Source organism: Acartia tonsa, chromosome 3, assembly GCF_053477335.1.
Source record: "Acartia tonsa isolate MP-2025a chromosome 3, ASM5347733v1, whole genome shotgun sequence".
Taxonomy (NCBI): domain Eukaryota; kingdom Metazoa; phylum Arthropoda; class Copepoda; order Calanoida; family Acartiidae; genus Acartia; species Acartia tonsa.
Window position 1 is genome coordinate 46,828,329 of NC_137262.1, and position 21,551 is coordinate 46,849,879.

At 32.7% G+C, this 21,551-nt stretch overlaps 2 protein-coding genes across 4 annotated transcripts in view; both read right to left on the reverse strand.

Annotated features, from left to right (window-relative positions):
• Positions 1 to 261: 261 nt before the first annotated feature.
• Positions 262 to 6,406, reverse strand: LOC145314368 (uncharacterized). The gene is made up of 5 exons (XM_080154249.1): positions 6,284 to 6,406; positions 5,456 to 5,624; positions 2,487 to 2,552; positions 1,589 to 1,651; positions 262 to 720 (listed from the first exon to the last, which is right to left on the reverse strand). The coding sequence occupies exons 1-5, from the start codon at positions 6,287 to 6,289 to the stop codon at positions 515 to 517; spliced, it is 510 nt and encodes a 169-aa protein (XP_080010375.1). The 5' UTR covers positions 6,290 to 6,406; the 3' UTR covers positions 262 to 514.
• Positions 6,407 to 10,840: 4,434 nt separating this feature from the next.
• The window catches only part of LOC145314369 (uncharacterized), an 89,867-nt gene continuing 79,156 nt past the window's right edge, over positions 10,841 to 21,551 (reverse strand). For 2 of the 3 annotated variants that reach the window (XM_080154252.1, XM_080154250.1), the window contains 8 exons: positions 17,710 to 17,848; positions 17,154 to 17,337; positions 16,372 to 16,523; positions 16,027 to 16,118; positions 15,287 to 15,505; positions 14,980 to 15,071; positions 13,632 to 13,728; positions 10,841 to 13,000 (listed from right to left, as the gene is read on the reverse strand). In XM_080154252.1, coding sequence (XP_080010378.1) covers positions 12,914 to 13,000; positions 13,632 to 13,728; positions 14,980 to 15,071; positions 15,287 to 15,505; positions 16,027 to 16,118; positions 16,372 to 16,523; positions 17,154 to 17,337; positions 17,710 to 17,848 — 1,062 coding nt within the window. In that variant the 3' untranslated portion in view covers positions 10,841 to 12,913. The remainder of the gene's footprint in view (positions 13,001 to 13,631; positions 13,729 to 14,979; positions 15,072 to 15,286; positions 15,506 to 16,026; positions 16,119 to 16,371; positions 16,524 to 17,153; positions 17,338 to 17,709; positions 17,849 to 21,551) is intronic. The other variant, XR_013877740.1, reaches the window with a different exon arrangement.

Below are 21,551 nucleotides of genomic sequence, written 5' to 3' on the forward strand. Positions count from 1 at the left end.
ATAGCCCATCGTCATAGCCTTGTTTCGTTGTACAATAACTAGCAACTGCGTCCCTAGCTTCTAGTGGTAAAGAAGGCATATATTAGAAGAAAACTATCACAAGCCTAAATCCTAACCAGAAGCAATATGAAGCTTCCCTTAATCTGTTTCTTAAGTTATCATAATCTTAAGTTACAGACAAAAAAAATTTACTACTGTATAAAATTTAGGTTATTTTAGTAACAGTTTTACATAAATAGTTCAACAATTAAAAAACCACAATTGATTGTTTAAGATTTATTCAAAACAATTCAACAAATCAGAGTAGTTTAGTTTGACTTTATATCAAACTTAAAAATAACAATTTTAGGCTATTGAAATTGAAATAATAAATAAATAAATATTAGTTATATGATATGTAGAAGAATGGTAATTATTTGCTACTTTAAAATTTTTGGTTTGTTAATAATTATTAAAATAAACAAACTTTAACATTTTTAGGGGAAAAAAAGTTAATTGTATTTTTTATTATAACTTAGGCATGATAAGGGGCAGGGGCGTAAGGAGCAGGGGCATAAGGAGCAGGAGCATAAGGAGCGGGGGCAGGTGCGTAAGGAGCGGGGGCAGGTTTGTAGGGAGCGGGGGCAGGCTTGTAGTGAGCAGGGTGAGCGGGCTTGTAGGGCTCCTGGACGTAGGGCTTGGCCTCACCCTCGTATTTCACATCAGCGACGTAGCCGTTCTCTGAAAGTAAAGGATAGTTATATTGCATTGCTTTATAGACAGATTTTTGTGGTTAGTAAAATAAAAAAAATTATTATAGTTTTGTTAGCCCCAAAGGGTGAGGTCCCGAACTACCTAATCTGGTGTTAATATCATAATCCGATGCTATATATGATTTTTCAGTATGAATGAAAACCGGTTCTAATACAGAAAATATCAAATGGTTTCGAAACCATACTGAAAAATGATTTTAAAAACAAAGAGGTACTTCAGTCCGTCCGTCCGTCCGTACGGTTAGTAGAAAATTGTCTGTAATATGATTTTATAAACCCAGCAAATGATAAAATATTAAGAGTACATAAATTTGCTTGTGCATCATATTATAATGCAACATACTTTACAATTACACATAGCTATCAATCAACAAAGTACTGTTCTTTTTAGAAATAATATTTAAATATTATTTGCCAAAAGTATTTAAGATTAAAAAAGATCTTTCACATTAAAATGAAATTCAGTTTTTTTTTGTTTTAAGTTTTTAAATTATTAATATTTTCTTTCTTTCATTTTTGAAATGATTTTAAAAATTGTATGTGAAAAAATCTTTGTATTATCTTATTGATGAGATCTTTTCACTAAGATGTATTGTTAAGTTTTCTTTTGTAGGGTTATTTTAAATTGCCTTAAAACATTTTAAAAATTTGATTAAATCTTGCAAGAATGATAAATCATTCAAATTTTTCCAATAGAATGTTCGTAAATGAGTTGAATAACCGTTGGTATAAGTTTTACAGCGGTAATAAAAAAATTTAATTTTTACTGTTTTTTACTTTCTGTATTACAGTTCTACTATTATCAAGAGCGTAGCAACTCTACAAATAACACTTACCGTGGTCAGCGTGGTAGGTAACAATCTGAACTCTACCGTCGGGAAGCTCAACACGGTATTCACCTACAAAACATTTATGTTTTATTTAACCAATGCAATGTATTTATCTAAAATCTAGGTAGGTTTCGTGAGAAACTTCTTGCTTTAATTTCAAAGATGTAAACAAATTTACAATACATACTACGAACCAAATAAATGAAACTTTTGAGAATATTAATTTTTTAAATCCAAAAATTAAATAATGATATTTTTGTATGGAAGTTTTATAAACAAAAAATAGAAATTAATCGTTTCTACTATTATAGAAAGTTTCTGTAGGAGGGTACCACCACCCTTTCAAGAAAAAAAGCCCACCCCAACTATTTATTTTGTATACTTTCTCTTTTTGAAATATTGAAATGATGGTCGCACAACCCCTCTTTTCTTAGAGTGTCCCTAGTGACATGTAGGGGCGTAGCCATTATTCGCCATATAGTACTTGGATTAAATTATCGCATAGTATTAAAAACAGTTCACCGCGATTATAAACATGTAAAATTATAAGATTAAAACTAATTTGGTAAGAGATTACGAAGGCACAGCTAACAAAACAGGTTTTAATGTTATGATTGTATGAAATTTTTATATTCGTAGAAAACTGGATATAATACGATACGATACATGTTTTCTTATTATTGCTTGGATCCGATTCTAATTTAGCGGATATTAATCGGTCTTGAAGAGATTACGGAGGCACAGCTAACAAAACTGGTTTTAATATTATGATTGTATATCATTTTATATTCGTAGAAAACTGGATATAATACGATACGATACATACTTTTTTATTATTGCTTGGATCCGGTTCTAATTCAGCGGATAATAATTTGTCTTAAAGCTATATTGGAAATAAACTTACCAGAGACGGTACCGTATTCATCCTGGGTCTCAGTCTTGGCGAAATGTCTGCCGTATTCGTCAGCACCTGGGAAAATTATTAAATTATAATTAAGTGGAAATCGGATGACAGCATCCATAGAATCGAAGACCATTAAGCTGGGACATTTTATAGAGTAGCTATACTTAATCATGGAAAAGAAACGAAGTAGCGGGTTTCGTCGTACTTTAACATTAGCTTTTGATAGTTTATTGTAGGTAAGGTGAGCTTAGGTGAATTTTAATGATAGTGGCCAGAAATATGAGAAAGCTACTGCGAAATTACGATATAACCTGCTACTTCGTTTTCTTTCATTGGTCCCTTAATTTCTTTTGGAATAGCCATAAAAGAATCGTTTACAATATTCAAAACTATTAAAGGGAGTGTGAACGTAAAAATTTCTCATCTGATTATCAAATCTTAACATTTACTAAGCACATTTCACTACACTGATCAACCAAAAATGTCCTATTCACAAAAATATCCAGAAATAATGCCTTGATTTTATGGTATTTTGAGAGGGAAAAAGGAAAAAACAGGGAAAATCTGAACATTTTTGTTTCTTATAATGTTTGTAGGGATATTTAACTTGGCATATATAGTTGAAACAATTTACTTACTGTTAAGGATTTATTTTATGCTATAAAATTGCCAATTCGTTTTTTTATAACGTAGTAATTAGGTAATAAAGACATATTTTAAATTCGTATTATTGACAAAAAAATACCTCACTGTCTACAAAGGGTTGAATCTCATAGGTTATATAAAATAATAATATCCTTTTTTATTGTGTTGAACAATAAATAACCCACTTTGGAGAATTAGTTTACACTTTTATCAGACTGTTTATAAAGAAATATTGCGTCTTTATTATTTACAAATTTGTAATTAAAGGTGGGCGAGAGATGGGCCATTTAAAGTTAATTGGATACTAATAAAAAACCTGTTTCTGGCTTTGTTATTGTATTTGGTTTTCAATAAAAAAATATTGCTTATTTTATCAATTTCTAAGTAACTATACATTGGATTAAAGCAAGGATTATGTTAAAAGTCAGCTTAACTGTTAGGAAAAATCTAGAACTATGTGAAAAAGTTTAATTTTAGCTATAATGGGAGAAAAAAGCAATTTAATGCACATTTTATATAATACGGAAAATTTCTTCCTTTCCCCGTACCTTATAAAAATCGTCGGAAAAAGCCGTTTTTTAAGCAAACAAAAGCGCGTTTTGCTCTATCTGTGAGATATTATGAATGAGATAATGTTAAGATTTGATATTAAGATGAGAAAAATTTACGTTCACAGTCCCTTTAATAGCAAAAATATGTCTTGATGTCTTGTGATTCATTGATTCATGTGGCAAATTGAAAGATAAGATTATATGGATCAGATGATTCTTTTTTAATCTAAAGTTAAAAATGTTACATATAAATGTTTAATGCATAGTGTGAAGTTCTTGCTAAATCATAGTGTCATTCAATAAAGGTTAATCTGTATTTAAATGCTTAAAATGTTATTAATTGTTGATTAAAAGTCCTGTAAAATTTATACAAAAATGATATTAAGTAGTAAGATTTTTCGTCTGTAGCTTAAGATATTTATTACTTCGGAAGCTATTTAGTGTCCTTTTATGGTAAGCTTAGCATGGGTCTTTTAGGCTATATTCTCCAATTTCTTACTCATTTCTTATAGAGATAACTTAGATGCTAGGGCGTAGCCACTAGTGTTTTATAAACAAGGACAATTATGTCTAATAGAAGCGCAACAGTACCACTCTAACAACATTTGAGATAAAATTAGAAGAAAAAAAGTAAAACCCTTTTCCAAGGATTAAAATAGTAATTTTAAGTCTTTTGGTATCTGTAGTAAAATCTGCAATAAACAACTATAATTAATTTCCGTTTTTAAAAATTCTAAAATCGTTAAAAAAGAAGTAGGTTAACGTAATTCAGTAAACACTCGATCGACACCCAGCTTAGTTATAAAGCTGCTGTGCTGAAAAAGGCAAAAATTATCTGCAATGTACTTTTGATAAAATTTAAGAATTTTTACAAGTTACGTAATCCAAATGAGGGAGAGGACAAGAGAGGGAATTAATCTTCTCCCAAATAGAAAATTAAAATCCTGGAAAAAAATGTTAGATTAGAAATAAACGCAAAGGGGAAATTTGGTTTTGTTTGATAGGAGAAAAAAGAAATTTCTCTTCCATTTGCCTAACCTTTAACTCCTGAGTCCATGTATGTGTATAAAACTTGATTTTAACGGTACCAAAATTAGGTTTAAGTTAACAAAGGTTGCTACAATTAAGCTCTCATGTATGTACATGCGTAGTTATATATTGCCAGATTAGTTCCAATTAAACAAGAACAATTTTAACCATTAATAGTACTCCAAAAACATTTTTTTACTTTTAGGTTTAACAACATATATATGCAATACAGTGCAAATTGTAACAGATTTTGTAGTATGAAAATGTATTTCTAATAATGTACTTTTTTGGTGTCTGATTTTAAAGTAATGTACACAATAATAAGATTTCATGTTTGACGAACGGACAAACCTATGTTACAGAGTAGCTGGGCTATAAGAAACTAACCTTTTGGTGAACTGAAATTAGTTTCCGAATGTGAACACATTTTCCTAGGTGTTTCCCAATCCTGTCTCAATATTTGCTACTAGCTAAAAAACCTTCCAACTTCAAAAAAAAATCAAAATTTGAATGTATTAACGATTTATACATTATACATTCAAAGTTTTGATTTTTCAAATTTTGATTTTTTTTTTTTGGAAGTTTGAAGGTTTTTTAGCTAGTAGCAAATATTGAGATAGGATTGGGAAACACCTAGGAAAATGTGTTCACATTCGGAAACTAATTTCAGTTCATCAACCTTTTAGTTGCTTTGAGTATTTATTTTAGAAACGTAGCTACTCTATAGCAAATAACTATTCTTACCTCCATATTCATAAGCGAAGGGCTTGGGGGGCTGCTTCTCCTCATGGTAGGGGGCGGGATGATGGGGGGCAGGGTAGGCGGGGGCTGGGTGGTAGGGAGCGGGGGCAGGGTGGTAGGGGGCGGGGTGATCAGCACAGATCATGCCCACGAGAGATAAAATGATAGCAGCCTAAAAAAGATTGTTTTTGAAATGTTTTTTTTATGAATATTGAAATATTATTTCTTAATAAAAAAATAGCAATTAAAAGAGATACTTCATTTACTTATACATCACATCGTATTATAGACAGCTTGCTGCATAATAAAAATAATGAATCAAAATTGTTAACCCTGAAAGGCAAAAGGCCCAGGCTAATAATTTGGTTTTAATCTTATAATGTTTTATTTTAACATCCACGGAAGCTGTCTATAATGCGAGTTAGGAAAGCTAAGCTTTCTGTTTATTGAAAACGTTTTGCGCGTTGTATCCTATTATATAGTTTTATTATATAAGTTTTATTTTGTCTGTAGCTTATGATCTTGATATTAACTACTGAACAAATTTGGTTCTCCATTTTATGGTTATAGGTTCCTGGATGGTTGTAGGATATTTTATTTTAACACTTACGTTTTGGGATGGTTTTAGGCTATTATCTACCCTTCCCTACCCCTACAAAGCCACTAAAAGCTAGGACGCATCGCTAGTACATAACAGTTGATATGCAGAAGATCAGATACATCAGAAGATTTGTAATTACATTGATTCTTACAGATATTTTTTTTATTAAAATCGTTTTTTTCTCACTTTTTTACATAAAATATTGAGAAAGGCACAATTAATTCTCTCACCTTCATGTTGTGTGTTTGTATATGAACTAAAGTTTAACAAAATTAATTTTGAAATGGTTGCAAGCTTAGAACTGGATGCTATGTTAGAAGGGTGTTGGCGCACCTGTACAAACAAAAGAACCAAATAGAATAAATAGCAAAATAAAAATTATCTTATTTTATATAACACTAGCGGCTTCGCCCCTAGCCTCTAGGGGCTTCGCCCTATATAGTTTTGGGAAGTCAACCCTCCTTAATAGAAATATTCAAAAAAATATTCTTTGTTTAATTACTCTGTGGTAAAATTAAACCCAGGTTGTGTGCTTTATGCACAAAAATTGGGGGGGATTCATGGGGGCTTCGCCCCATGTTGCAGTGGGGTTCCCCCACCCCAATTACTGGTTTTTGTTTAAAAAAAATAAAAAAATAAAATTTTTGAAGTGGGGATTTTTTTATTTTTGGGGGGGGTTGGGGTGTCCCACCCCCCAAGAAAATTGCTTAAAACCACCAGAGGACCAGTAGGTATATTCCTAGAAGGGTAGAGCCCATTTGATCAGCAGTTACTGAGATTTTACAAAAAAATGTAAAAAAAAAATTTGGGGGGGTGGATTTTTTTTATTTTTGGGGGGGTTGGGGGTGTCCCACCCCCCAAGAAAATAGCCTAAAACCACCACAGGACCAGTAGGTATATTCCCTGAAGAGTAGAATCCGATCGGTTCAGTGGTTACCGAGATCTTAAGGGACAGACAGACAGACGGACAGACGGACAGACAGACGGACAGACGGTCAGACGGACAGACATCAAGCTACTTTGTATTATAGATTGAAAAAAAGAGATGGGATATTTAAAGAACTAATCTGTTTCCTATTCTAGCTATACTTTGATATTTGCAAGCTGCTAGGGACAAAATTTAATGCTATCTAATTGGAATGGTAAATTATTAAAGCTACCCAACGAGTTGCTAGAAATGACTTTAAAACTATCTAATACCAAGCTTTCATATAAGAATATATCCATTAAAGTCTCTGAATTTTATATCCTTAATTTAAGTTATTAAATAATTCAGATTTCTTATTCTAATACATCATAATTTTATTCCTTTCATTTCTAATACTTATCAAAAATATGAATATTCAAACCAGCATTAGGCAATACTGGAATAGCTATAAATTTAATATTGGCACTAAGCATATAAAATTTCTGATATCGATATCATAAAGAGGCTAGTCTATAATCTATTTATCATTTAGCTAAAAAAATGTTTTAAAATAAGTTACATTGTATGCCACTACATGGCGCCTGTAGAACTTTAGGCGCCAAGTACGTATATGTGTATGTAGCATTTAAACTAACCCACTTCCCTTCCATCTATAATAATACTACCTCTTTTTTAAAAGGAGAGCAATGCTTCTGTTTTTATGTTTAAAAGTTAGGTTTGTACGCTGAAACGTTTGTATTTCCTAAATTTGTGTTATTTCTATTTTTCACTAGTTTGGTGTTTAAAAAAGCCCCAAATCATAACAGGCGCAGGTTTTTACTAATGAACTTATAGAGAATGTTGTTCAACCAAAAGGTTGGTTGTCTGCAGTATTTTGGATAAGTGGTGTCTTAGCCTCTTAGGACCTACTACAAATGTGATCACACACACACCTTCCCACCTGATGTTTATGTACATAATGGACTTGATTTCAAAGCAAACTGGAAATTTCTGTAATAAATCAATATAGAAAAAAATAAAAATTTCAGAGCATCCCTTTGATACTTGTTTTCTGCATGGGTGCAATGTCTGTACGCTTTTCTACCTTCCCCTTTCTTTATATATCCCACTTTTGTACGCATTTTGGAAAGGGTCTGACGCATATTTTGCGTCAAGAACAACTTGTACATACAAGTGTGTATGTGGTATATAAATGCGTACGGCTGTGTCAGTTGAGGAGGAGGGAGGGAAATAAGGGGAAGGAGATGATAGCAACGGGATAAAATTTACCTTTTCAAAAGAACAATGTGTATACATACAGGGATAGGATATGGAAGATAAATTATATATTTTAAAATCCCCTTAATACTAATTCATAAAATTATGCTTATGGGAGATTTGAGGAAAACTGAACAAAGATTAATTTTACTGGCATTAACCTCTCCCTCTCAGGGGAAAAGAAGGGTATTTTTAAAAGCGAAGCTTTTCTATAATTAGGGTCGGTCCGTACGTCCGTCCATCCGAGTTAGATAGCTTTTATTCGTTAATTTAGGCATGTTAGAATTGTCCTACGATTTAGAAAGCGTAGCAACTCTATAATCATAACCAGAATGTCCGTATGTCCATTTTAAACATGTTGATTTTTCTACTTTTTTAACAACAAATTTTTTTGTGATCTAATTATCCGTTTGATCTGATTTTTGGTATATTGATTCCTGGGACAACAAAGATCAATATTATAAGCGAAGCAACTCTATAATCAAGCCCTTAAAACGTAAGTATGTCCATAAACATTATCCTGTATCAAGCAGTTTTTCAACAAATTTACTTACAATTTTGCTTCGACTCTTATATTTTTATTTTCTGATGATTCAGTTTAGACACTATACAAGTGTTAATGTCCGTTTGTCCTACCGTTTCAGTGCTTCGCTTTTATGGATGTTGCCATCCTTGTCTTAATGTTATTTCACAAGCATGATTGTTGAAAAATTTTATTTTCTACTAATGTTAATGAAATTTCAGAATTTCCAAAGGTTGGATGCTTAAGAATCATGGTATTTACATTTGGATAAGTGACATGGTTTATATAATGATTGCAAACGTTTGTATTGTTATATAGGATTTTCTTGGGAAACTAGTAGAACAAGAATAGTTTCATGAAAACTGATGCCATTTTGAACTGAAATAATAAGGGTTTTTTTCTTTGTAGGTGTGACCATCAGACAGAAGAACTAAAAAAGAATAGATTAGATGCGAACAATTAATAAGAATCTTGACTAAACATTTCAGCCGTCTATATAAAATAGCAGTTGAAAAATCACATTTCTCCAACATAAAGGTTTTGTCTTTTCAAGCACGACCGATAGACACCGGACAAAATAATGTATATATTAGATAAACATATATAATAGGAATCTTTACAAAAAAAATTCAGCTGTGTATCTTTAATAGCAGCCGAGAAACAAATTTCCCCTGTAGCATTACGGACGGACTGATGGACAGACAAAATGCACATATACAATATACATAATAATATATTTACAAATAGTGCAAAAAAATTAGAATTTAAGTAAAGCTTCTTATTGGCTGATTCAGAGAAATAATTTATCTCTACATTTAGTAGCAAAGCTACACTATAATTCCAAATGTCCATCCGTCCGTAATTAATGCATTGGGGGAAAAGTGATTTTCTCGGCTTATATTCAAGATAGACAGCTGCATTTTTAGTGAAGATTCCTATGCCATGTGCCCATCTAATCTATACATTATTTTGTCCATCTGTCTGTTATTTAAGGTGCTAGATCGATTCCTTAATTTTTGTAACTCCTTTTCAAGATAGATAATTGAAATTTTCAGGGATTAATTGATTTTACATTCTACATATTTTTACCGAGTGTCATTCAAATTTGTGTATAAATTGTGGTGCTAGATCGATTCCTAGATTTTTGTGACTTCATCTATTACTATTCAGGATTGACAGCTTAAATTTTCAGGTATAAATTAATTTTATATTCTACATATTTCCATCAAGTTTCATTAAGATTTATTTATTAATTGCGGTGCTAGATCCATTCCTAGATTTTTATGCTTTCGTGATTTAAAGGTTGCGCAATTTAAAAATTTTCGTGATTTCTCTATTTTATTAAGTTTAATGATTGTTGTATGACACTGCTCTATGGTACATTTTTTCCAGATATCCATTCATAATTTTTGAGCTTCGCTACTTAAGGATGTTGTCATACTTTGTTTTAGTACAGATTAGTGTATCTATTGTTATAATGAACGGATTTAAGGTAAAAAAGATAAATACACACACGAGGACAAACTTTTTGGGTACCTATAATTATACAGAATAAGTCCCTATGCCATAGAAATGACAAGAAAGCATTGAAAAAAATAATTTGTGGAAGAAATTTTCAAAAAGGCATAAAAAAACAAACACCTAACTATTGCTATATTTATTATCGATAAGTCTTGATATAAAACAGAATCGTCATCACAAGTGCAAAACAAATTTCTACAGAAATATGGATTTTTCTTGTCAAGCTTCTATTCAAATGTTCTTTAATCACACTTGATAAAATTTGTTCATTTAAAAAATTACATTTAGTCATTTATATTTTGATAAAAACAGAAGGATAATAAAAGTTTGGGCCATGAGTTAAATTTTCAGTGTCAAATGTTAAGCATTTGTCAAGAAATTTTGGTATTGCATAATGAAAAGAATCCAGGGACGTCCAAGTGGAGGGTAAAAGCCCCCCCCCCACCCTAAAAAATTTACCCCCAACCGTAAAAAAGGGGGTATTTACCCCCCCCCCCCAAAAAAAAAAAAAAAAAAAAAAAAATTCTGGATGGGGGTTAATCCCTAAAATAATAATCCCTAACAAAAAATTTTAGGAGGTAAAAAAATTAAAAAGCTTGGACGCCCTTTAAAGAATCATTTATAGATCAAGTTTATAAAAATTTTTGTAGTCTATTAAATTTCAGGCTGGCTGCTCTAAACTTTCTGATTACGCGATCTCAACATTCTATCCCTTCCTTTTTACTGATAAATTGCATAATAATCGATGTATTTTTAACAAAATTGTAACAACTATTTGTGCAGCAGTTTTATCTTAATTCAGATCTAAACTTTACAGGATATAAACATGAAGGATATGATTTTTGTATTTTTCTATCATAAAAAAATTAATTGGAAATTAAACATAAATTATAGTCATTCTTAATCATGTATTCAAACAAGGACATTTGTGTTCTTAAGTAGCGCAGCAATTACATCATTAACAATTCTTGGTGATATAATACGCTGACAGAGTGACAGAAGTACGTACGTATATTCTCTAGTTATAGTAAAGTTGCAATATTAATTACTTTGTTTATAAATAAAAATCTCATTAATCTTAAAAATTTGACTATATAAGTACTGTAGCAAAATGATAAAAGCATAAAAAATAATAAAATCTACATTAAAAATCACAGATTTAATGGATACATATTTTTATGTATTCTTTACATAATTTGGATACTATAATATAAAAAGGTTGATAAAATTCATAGTTTAACAATTTTAGTCACTTTAACAATTCAAATAAAACATTATTAAATAGATTGACATAATAACTATAACAATTTTAATTTTATTCCATTGTTTAGTGGCATAGCTACTCTTTAATTAAATAAGACACTATAAAGTACATATATACGCTTCAGTAATTCTTTAAGAATTTAGTTGGTGGAATTAAAAATTATGATCCGAATGGAAGAATTAGGAGGGAGAGGTCAATAGAATTTATATCCATCTAAAGCTCTATATTCTTCCAATAACTGTGTATTCACACACAAGAACTGAAGGGAAGAATTATTTGTCCTACATTGTCCCATCCCCGTATCCCATGATAGAAATATATATGTCTTGGCTCCGAGAGAAAGTTAAAGTTCCAACTAAACTCTTCCTTACAAAGTACTGTAAAAAAAATATTTTAATTAGATTTTAGCTACTTAAATGTTATAAGGTAAGCTTTTTTTAAACTTAGAAACGGTCGATCCATCCGTAAAGGATAGCTTTCAACGTTATTTTAGCCATTCTATATTTATGGAAAGAAAACGAAGTTGCGGGTTTCATCGTATTTTCACAGTAGCATTTGAAAGGTTATTTTAGGTTAGGTTAAGTAAATGTTAATGATTGTCCCGCAGGGTTAGAAAATATGCCCCGCAGGTCTAGAGCCCCCCGCAGGGTCCAGAAATAGGAGATAAGCTACTGTGAAAATAGGACGAAACCCAAAACTTCGTTTTCTTTCCATGATCCGAATTTTTATAGATTTTTTAGAGTATCTTGTGAGCTAGGCAGAAACAAACCAGACTGAGAGAAAACATTAAACAAACACAAATCAAATCAGAAAACAAACAAACAAACTTCGTCTTCCTTCTTATTCTTCAGTTGGGAGGTTGCAATTATTTCTATTATCTATATTAATTTCTGATTACTTTGGTTTTATAAATTTCTATTTTATATACAGACAATCAGAAATAAGGAGAGAAAAAATTGTTCCACCATATCTAGTAGCAGAAATTTTAACCAAGATGTCCTATACTATTGAAGCCTTAAGTACATTGGCTATTTTGTCAATAGAAAATAAACTCTTAAAGTAATGGTCTATTATTTAAGATAAGAACAATTATCCACCTTACAGCTATAAGAGAATAAGGAAAACGTTTAGAAACATAATGAAATAAACACAAATTATTTCTCTTTTTACTCACAATGCATTGCATATATATAGTTACAATAATCGTTAAAATATTAAAAAATCACAGAAAGGAAAATAAATCATCAATTTCATATCAATTTCAATATACTTTGGCAAATAAAATATTTAAATAATTTTAAGATCTTATTCTTTGCCAGATTTTTGCAAAATCTAAATTCTAAGTAGCGTGGATACACTTTCATAAATTACTGTGTGTATGGTTTGATGTATGTAGCAGGAACGTAGCCACGGTGGCGAGTTCGAGACTCTACATACCACCATTCTCCTGATACCTGAAAAAAAGAAAAGAAAATAAGTTTTTTGTCGGTTTCGTGACTTCGCCTCTTAAGGGGCGTTTCATCGTATTTTCATAGTACCTTTTCTCTTATTTCTAGCCACTGTTAGGGGGCTCTAACCTTGCGGGGCAATCATTAACATTAATTAACCTAACCTAAAGTAACCTAACAAAAGCTAATGTGAAAATACGATGAAACGCCCCTTAAGAGGCAATGTCCCGAAATCGACAATACCCTAGTTTTTCCTAAAGTAGTACTACAATGATAAATTAAAGATATCAAATACTTACTAATACATACTAAATATAAAACTTTATTTATGCTTTAAAATGTTTTAAATAAAGAATAAATTTTAAGCAATGTCATTAATAGGCAAAAAATTAGAATGATAGCTGACATAATATGGATATACCATTATTCAAATGTTGTTTTATTGTAAATAAATCATAATGGTCATTGCTGACTTATAATCAACACATCGATATTCTGACATTGTTGACATAATAAGTACACGAAATTAATAGAAAGTATTGCCCTTCCTTTATACAACTCTTAAATTGGATCAAGGACGCAAAGACAAATAAATAAATATAAGGTAACAGCGAATCCAATATTCAATTTACTTCACCTGTAGAACTCTTAGAACTTGTCCTTTTTCAATTCTGAGCATTGTAACTTCATGAGATTCGGGATAGAAGCTGTAGACAGCATAATAAAATTTTCCCCTGAAAAAAATACAAAGTTAAAATCAATGTTTTTAAATAAGAGAGCAATGCTTATGTGAAGAAAAAGGCGGGTATCCTTATGGGGCGATGTTACGCAAGGGACTATTCCCAAAAAAGGCCTGCTTACATATTTTTTAATGATTCCAGTAATCCTTATATGTGTAAAAGTAACAAGATCTTTGTCCGTCTGTCTCCGAAGGATCTCGCTAACTGCTAAACAGATATGGTTCTCCTTCACAATTTACCTTCTCATGGGTCCTGAGAAGGTTTATAACTATTTTACCAAGAAAGTCTAGCAGAGGTACTACCACTTGGTATACAAGAGCTAGAACCCAACAAAAATAAAAATATTACAATGAGTATACCTGGGGTTACTTACTAGTTTAGCAGAGACACTTGATATACTAGATCTAGAGCCACACAACAATAATAGTAATACAATAAGTATACCTGGAACTTTAGAAAGTCTAGCAGAGTTACTGACACTTGACATACTAGATCTAGAGCCACACAACAATAGTAATAATACAATGAGTATACCTGGAACTTTAGAAAGTCTAGCAGAGCCACTGCCACTAGACTTACTAGATCTAGAGTCACAGGACAACAATAATAATACAAAGAGTATATCTGGGGCTATTTGCTAGTTTAGCAGAGCCAATGCCACTAGACATACTAGATCTAGAGTCAAACAACAATAATAATAATACAAAGAGTATACCTTGGGCTATTTGCTAGTTTAGCAGAGCCACTGCCACTAGATATACTAGATCTAGAGCCACACAATAATAATAATAATACAAAGAGTATACCTGCGACTATTTGCTTGTTTATCAGAGCCACTGCTACTATACATACTAGATTTAGAGCCACACAATAATAATAATAATACAAAGAGTATACCTGCGACTATTTGCTTGTTCAGCAGAGCCACTGCCACTATACATACTAGATTTAGAAATAATACAACGAGTATACCTGGGGCTATTAGCTAATTTAGAAGAGCCACTGCCATTAGACATACTATATCTAGAGCCACATAACAACAATAATAATACAAAGAGTATGCCTGGGACTATTGGCTAATTCAGAGCCATTGCCACTTGACATACTAGATCTTAGAGCCACACAACAACAATAATAATAATACAATAAGTATACCTGGAACTTTAGAAAGTCTAGCAGAGTTACTGACACTTGACATACTAGATCTAGAGCCACACAACAACAATAATAATACAAAGAGTATACCTGGGACTATTTGCTAGTTTAGCAGAGCCACTGCCACTAGACATACTAGATCTAGAGCCACCGGGGATTTCTTCATAGATTGGACTTAGATCCTAAAAGTATACAAGTATTTTTTAATAAATCTTTAGAAACAACACATTAACTCAGCAAAATATTTTTAATTTAAAACAGTAAACTATAATACAGAAATAAAGCAGTGTGTATGTATTCAGTTCTGCTCAGAAAACTGCATATATGATGAATAAGTTTGCACCAAAAAGTCTTATTTTGTAAGGTATAAAATTTAGAAACATAAAAATCAACTAACATTAATTTGAGATTGAATTTCCAGGGCTGAGATTTCTTCATAACTGTGTTGACTTTGCTGCTCTGGCTCCCGCCGTTTGTTCGCAGATTTTCCCATCGCCGAAAACACGCCGCCTGCGTGAGGCGGAGGCGGGGCTGGTCTCGTTGGACGGCAGGTCTGTCCGTCGTCCGCCACTTCATCGTAGGGTGGCACAACTGCCACTAATTTGGATGGCGTTTCCTTAAAATAATAATCTATGAAGCATTTTTACGAAATTAAGCACATGATTTCATATGACTCATAGCATAGAAAACCACAAAACCTTTATATATGATTATTGATTGATAAATAAAAGTATCGGAAATAGTCCCTTTTGTGGCAACGCCCCTTAAGGGCCGATTCGTCGTATTTTTAAAATGGCTTTTGATAGGTTATTTTAGGTTAGGTTAGGTTATATTGGGTTGAGTGATTGCCCCACAGGGTTAGGCAATTGGCCCCGCAGGGGCTAGAAATAGGAGAAAAGCTGCTGTGAAAAAAAAACGAAGAATCGCCCCTTAAGGAGCGTTGTCACGAAAGGGACTATACCCAAAATATCTTTTGTATCACGAACAAAAAGAGGCCTATGGGCCACGTAAGTAGTATCATGTTTGATGCACATTTTCCCAATAGCGTTTCGGACAGACAGAGTCCCTGATAAACTGAGTATAAGAGTTCTTCGCTATTAAAAACCAGTAAAAATTTTAAAATAAAAAACTACTAACCTCTTTTCCATTATTATTATTATTGTTATTTTCCATATAACTGATAACATTACTGTTACTGCCTGTACGCAGGCTAAGCACTGGCTCTTTGCCTGAAAATAGTTTGTTCATGAGTTATATTTAAACCAAGACCGAAATTCAACTATACTCTTTCATTCCTATTACTATAGTAGTTTAAAAAGTGAAAAGTTATTAAATATATGACTTTTTAGCAAAAGAATTTTAAATAACTTTCTTCAAAATAGGTTTAAATAACTAAAAATGAAATATATAAATGACCAGGAATTCTTAAAGTTTTAATTTTTCATAACTCTAATTGTGAAATACTAATTTTTCTGTTTTTACCTGGAGTAAGGAGCTGACCCCTAGCGGTCGTATTTCTTGGCAAGGTAGCTGGCACAGGACTCATGCCAGGATGAGTAACTGTCAGGGTAGGCTGTCCAATGTGATAGTTACGTGGTAGGGTATTACACGAGTTATCTGTTGGCTGGTAAAGTCTGGAATTAGGGTATAAAATAAAGTTAATTAAATCACCGGAATTAATATAATCTTTAGCTAACAATTTTTTAAAAATCATTTGCTAAATATTTACGTTTAAACTAAAGTAAAAGAAATATAAGTTATTTTAAATCTACGACGATTACTGCAAACAACAATAGTGAAGCTATGCAAAAAGCAGAGATTAAAATCATTGATTGAAAATTTTGGATATTTAAGGTTGGTTACCAACCAATCAAGATTTTATAAAAAAGTTTCATAAGTTTTAATGCCAACGAATGTGGAAACCTATTCAGAAAACTTTGGATGTCAAATTAACTTTAAGTTTAATGTACCCTCCCATCTTGTTAAAATGGGCATAAAAGATATTGAGAGAGTAGACAAAAAGATAGAAAAAGAAAAGGAAAGAGAGAAAGAAATGAAGATATCCTTATTATTAAGTAAAAGGATCTCTGTGTGTCTGTATGTGTGTGATGAAATCGCTCCTACTAAAAATCCCCCCCCCCCATAAAACTACGATTGAAAGTGAGAGAGGGGGGTCTACTTCCCCCCACCCCCTCAAGGGCTCCTAGAATCATCTAGGGGTGTAGCCACTTTTAGAGAATTCAAAAGATTCTTGGCATTTGTACCTTGAGGGCTGAACTGGGGTAGAGATGAGGGTTGTTGTTCGCTGTTGGTGGGGGGAAGGGGTAGACATGAGGGTTGTTGTGCGTTGTTGGTGGGGGGAAGGGGTAGACATGAGGGTTGTTGTGCGTTGTTGGTAGGATGGGGAGAACACTTGGTGTTGGTACACTGAGTGAGGAGAAGCAGGTACTAGATACAAACACTCTAGGATTATGAAATTCTAGTTTTACAATAAAAAATGAGTAAAGGTTTAGAGTTTTAAATATAGTTTTGCATAGTCTTTGGGAAAATCAAAATAAACATAAAATAATATCAAATTCTAAGTAGGCATGCCTGCGAATTTTCCCATTCTAAAATTTTTTAATTAATTAAGTAAGTGGGTAAAAAAAAGACTGGGATAGGCCACACTAAGGGACTAGAAACCTTTTTTTTAATTGAAAATATGGTAGGGAACGGTTTTTAATTTATGCCAATCTATCAATAATGGATCACAGTGGTGCAAATGTTTAACTTCTGTAAGTTTAAATGAATTCTAGAAAAAAATAATATAAGAGTGTATGCCTTGAACAAAGGGGACTGTGTTTGGTTGGACAGGTACAGATACACTGGACACAGCGCTGCTGCTACTGTTGCCGGCAGCAGGTTCAATACCAGGAGGGGACTGGCCCAGCGGGCTCAAACAACTCGCATTCAAGAAGCCCTGAAAAAAAATTTCAAAATAGGATAAATGCTTTTGCAAAGATTTATCAAATTAAATTTGTTTTATTTTATGAAAAATTTAAGGTAAAACGCTAGAGTTTGCCATTTATTATCATACAATGCAATGGCCGAACTATTATGCCTATAACTTTTTGCCTTTAAAAAAACAACAGCTGCTTTTGAAAATTCAAAAGAAACGTCATGATGTAAATATAATAGACATTAATCAAAGTTAATATCAATTCATTTAGGATGACCCAGACAACATGCCAGAGGATGATTAGGAGAATGATGATGATGATGATGATGATGATGATGAAACCAAGAATGATGATGATAAATGAAAACTGAAGATATAATAAATATAGAAGACTTCAATGATGATGATTCCAATGATAACAATAATTGAGAAGATCTTCCCAATGACTTGACATATCTTCAAGCTGAATAAGATCATCATCAACAATAAACACAGCCTCAACTGTCACGATATAAATGCCAGCCTTAATTAGCTTGAGTTTATTAATACAAAACTTTATCTTTTTATCATCATTTTAAAAAGCAGTTTTAATCAATATTTTATCATTCATTTTAAAAAGACTTTTACCTAAACATTATTAAAATGAAATCATACATTAATGGCCTCATGTATGAAAGCAGCTTCTAAGTCATCATTTGAATCAATTATTTTGTCGCCTGGAGTGCTCCCATAAAACTGTGATTGTGAAATGTGAAATCCCTTGCCATGTGATTTATCTGTCTGTGACTATTCCCAAACATATTATCAAATGCTTGCTATCACACAAACATTCACAGCTTTGCGGGAACACTCCAAGCTTAAGTACTTTACCGCTTTAGAGTCGGAGCTGGCGGCGTGACATATCTGCCTGACTCTGCTACCAATGGCAAAATGAAGACAGAGGCATAACAGGTGAGCCACTTTACGTGGTGGCAGCGGCGGTCCTACAATCCTGCGCATCCGTAGCCTTCACATTCAGCCACGAGAAAATAAGTGATAATCAGCAAAATGCCTGGAGGTATAAAAATCAGTAAACCTGAAAGACTACCAAAAGACAACATAAGTGAAGCAGATTTATATGCTTGGTGGAATGAATTGATGAACTATCTCAACCAGCATGATAATTTTAAGCTTTACAAAGAAAAAGGCCTTTATCCAACATGGCAACCTGCTGAATCAGATGAAGATAGAATAGTTGCTCTAAACAAAGATGATAAAGGAGACATTGAAACAAGACAGAGAGATCTCAATAACTTCATCACCATCATCGCCGGCTGCTGCAACAGAGATCATTATATGATGGTGATCAAACAAGCTACAAGCTTGAAATGGATCTGGGAAGAACTAACTGTAATATACCACCACCAACACAAAGGCATAGAGTTCTTGACAATTGCAGATCTCCAGTATAACCCTTCAGAACAATCACCATTATCATTTTATAACAGTTACAGGGCCAAGATTCTCGAAAATCTTAAACCAGCAGGCACAACAATAAAATGGAAAAGTAATCTGATCATGGCTAAAGCAGAAACAATATCGCCAACTTTTGAAGATCACATACTGCTAACAACATTACTTATCATTGATAAAAGACTACCAAGCAGAATAAAAGATATTTATGGACCAAGACTTGAACAAGGGGTATTCCTCATGGACCTGAAAGTTGATATCTTGTCTAATGTCACTAAAATTCTGGAAGATATTGAAGAAGAAACACAAAATGCATCAATGAGAGTTAATGGATCAGATTACCAGGTCAACTTCATGGGACACAGAGGACGAGGAAGACCTAGAGGAAGATTCAACTCTAGATACTCTGGCCAAAGATCAAATCAGCAACAAAAAAAGTTCTGTAGATTATGTCACCTTAACCGCCAGCAGAGAAATGTTATTTTGTCCCATGAAATAGGAGACTTAGAGTGCCCATCCCTATCAGACAGAGATAAAGAAGGTATAAGAGCCAAATATTCTGTTTCAGCTGCTGTACAGATTGGAGAAGAAGAAGAAGATGACGAACTGGAGAAAATGGCCAACCTTCATAGATACGGAGATCAGGTAAATGTTGATAATAATAACACCAGTAACATAGTTATTAAACATCATGATGCTCCCGAAATAAGTAACCCTGAACAAAAACATTTCCATCCGACCTCTGATAACAATATACATGTAATTAAACCTGTGCCATCCCAAATACTTACAGTTTTTCAAAATGATTTACCTATCCATTTAGATCTAGATTCAGGATGCTGGATAAGTACTGTTAAGTTGGATTATGCTAAAAAAATGAAGTGGAAAATACATCCAAATGGACAATTGGCTAAAATAGCAGATGGCAAAACAGTATTAAAATCAAGAGGAGAAATCCATGAAGTGTTTAACAGAAATGCTTGGACAGTACAATTTTCGGCAATAGTTATGGAAGATTTACACACTGAAGCAATAGCAGGTAACAATTTCTTTAAAGACAATAATGTCAGACAAGACATCTCGGCCAAAACCATTACTGTCAAGAATAAATATATTGTACCTGAAACAAACAGAAACACAGAGCTTCCAATAAACCCTATAAACACTATTGTAACAGTTCCTAAAACCACAACGATTTTGCCAAAACAATCAATTCACATAGATATCAAAGCAACAGCTGACAAAAAGGTGTTCATAGAACCTGTAAATGGAAACAAGAACCAAATTCAGCCACAAATAAGCAAAATCACGAATGGAAAAGTAATCTTAACAAATTATACCAAAGAACCAGTTAAAGTATCAAAATCAAAACTATATGTTAAAGAACTAAAAGAAGTCGATACTTTATACACAAATGGGAACTACAATTTAATGTCCATGCATTCAAGCAAAACTAGCACAGACAACATCAGCAATGTCACAATAAATGAACAAGGATTGACAAATGATCAAATACATAAAATTGAAACAATACTAGAGGAAAATAAATCTGTATTTGATCAAGACCTAAGGCAAGGATATAACCAAAGATCTGGCCCACACTACTGCAAATTAAAATTCGCAAATGAAGAAAGGCCCAGTTCTAAAAAAGGTAAATTGTGTACAGTACAACAACCAAATGAATGTCTTACTACAGAAAGTTTGTGATGAGCTTACAGACCAAAATGTTCTAGGAATCCCTCAACATGACAACATTGAAATCCACCATGTTATGCCAGCATTCCTAAGAAAAAAACAAAAAGCCAAAGACAAACCTAACCATGAGCTAACTACTTCTGACGTCAGATTGGTTGTGAATACATGTGAACTCTCTAAGTACATGAAATCTTTGCCTGCCAAGATTAGTAAACCCCAAGATGTGTACAACACACTTGCAAAATGGAAGTATGTCATTAAAACAGACCTCTACCAAGGATTTTTTCAAAATCACTTACACAAAGATGGCCAAAAATGGTGTGGCATTTTAACACCATTTGGAGGACTCAGATTTTTTAAAAGAGGTATACAAGGGCTGATAAACCAGACAGAAGAATTAGACGAACTGTTAGCTAATATCTTCAATGACATGCTGACCAAAGGTAAACTAGTCAAACAAGCTGATGATCTGTTCACAGGAGGTAACACAGTAGAGGAAGCTATTGCTAATCTTGAAGAAATGCTCAAAATTTGCAACTTCAACAATCTGAAGCTTTCTCCTGCTAAAACCATTATC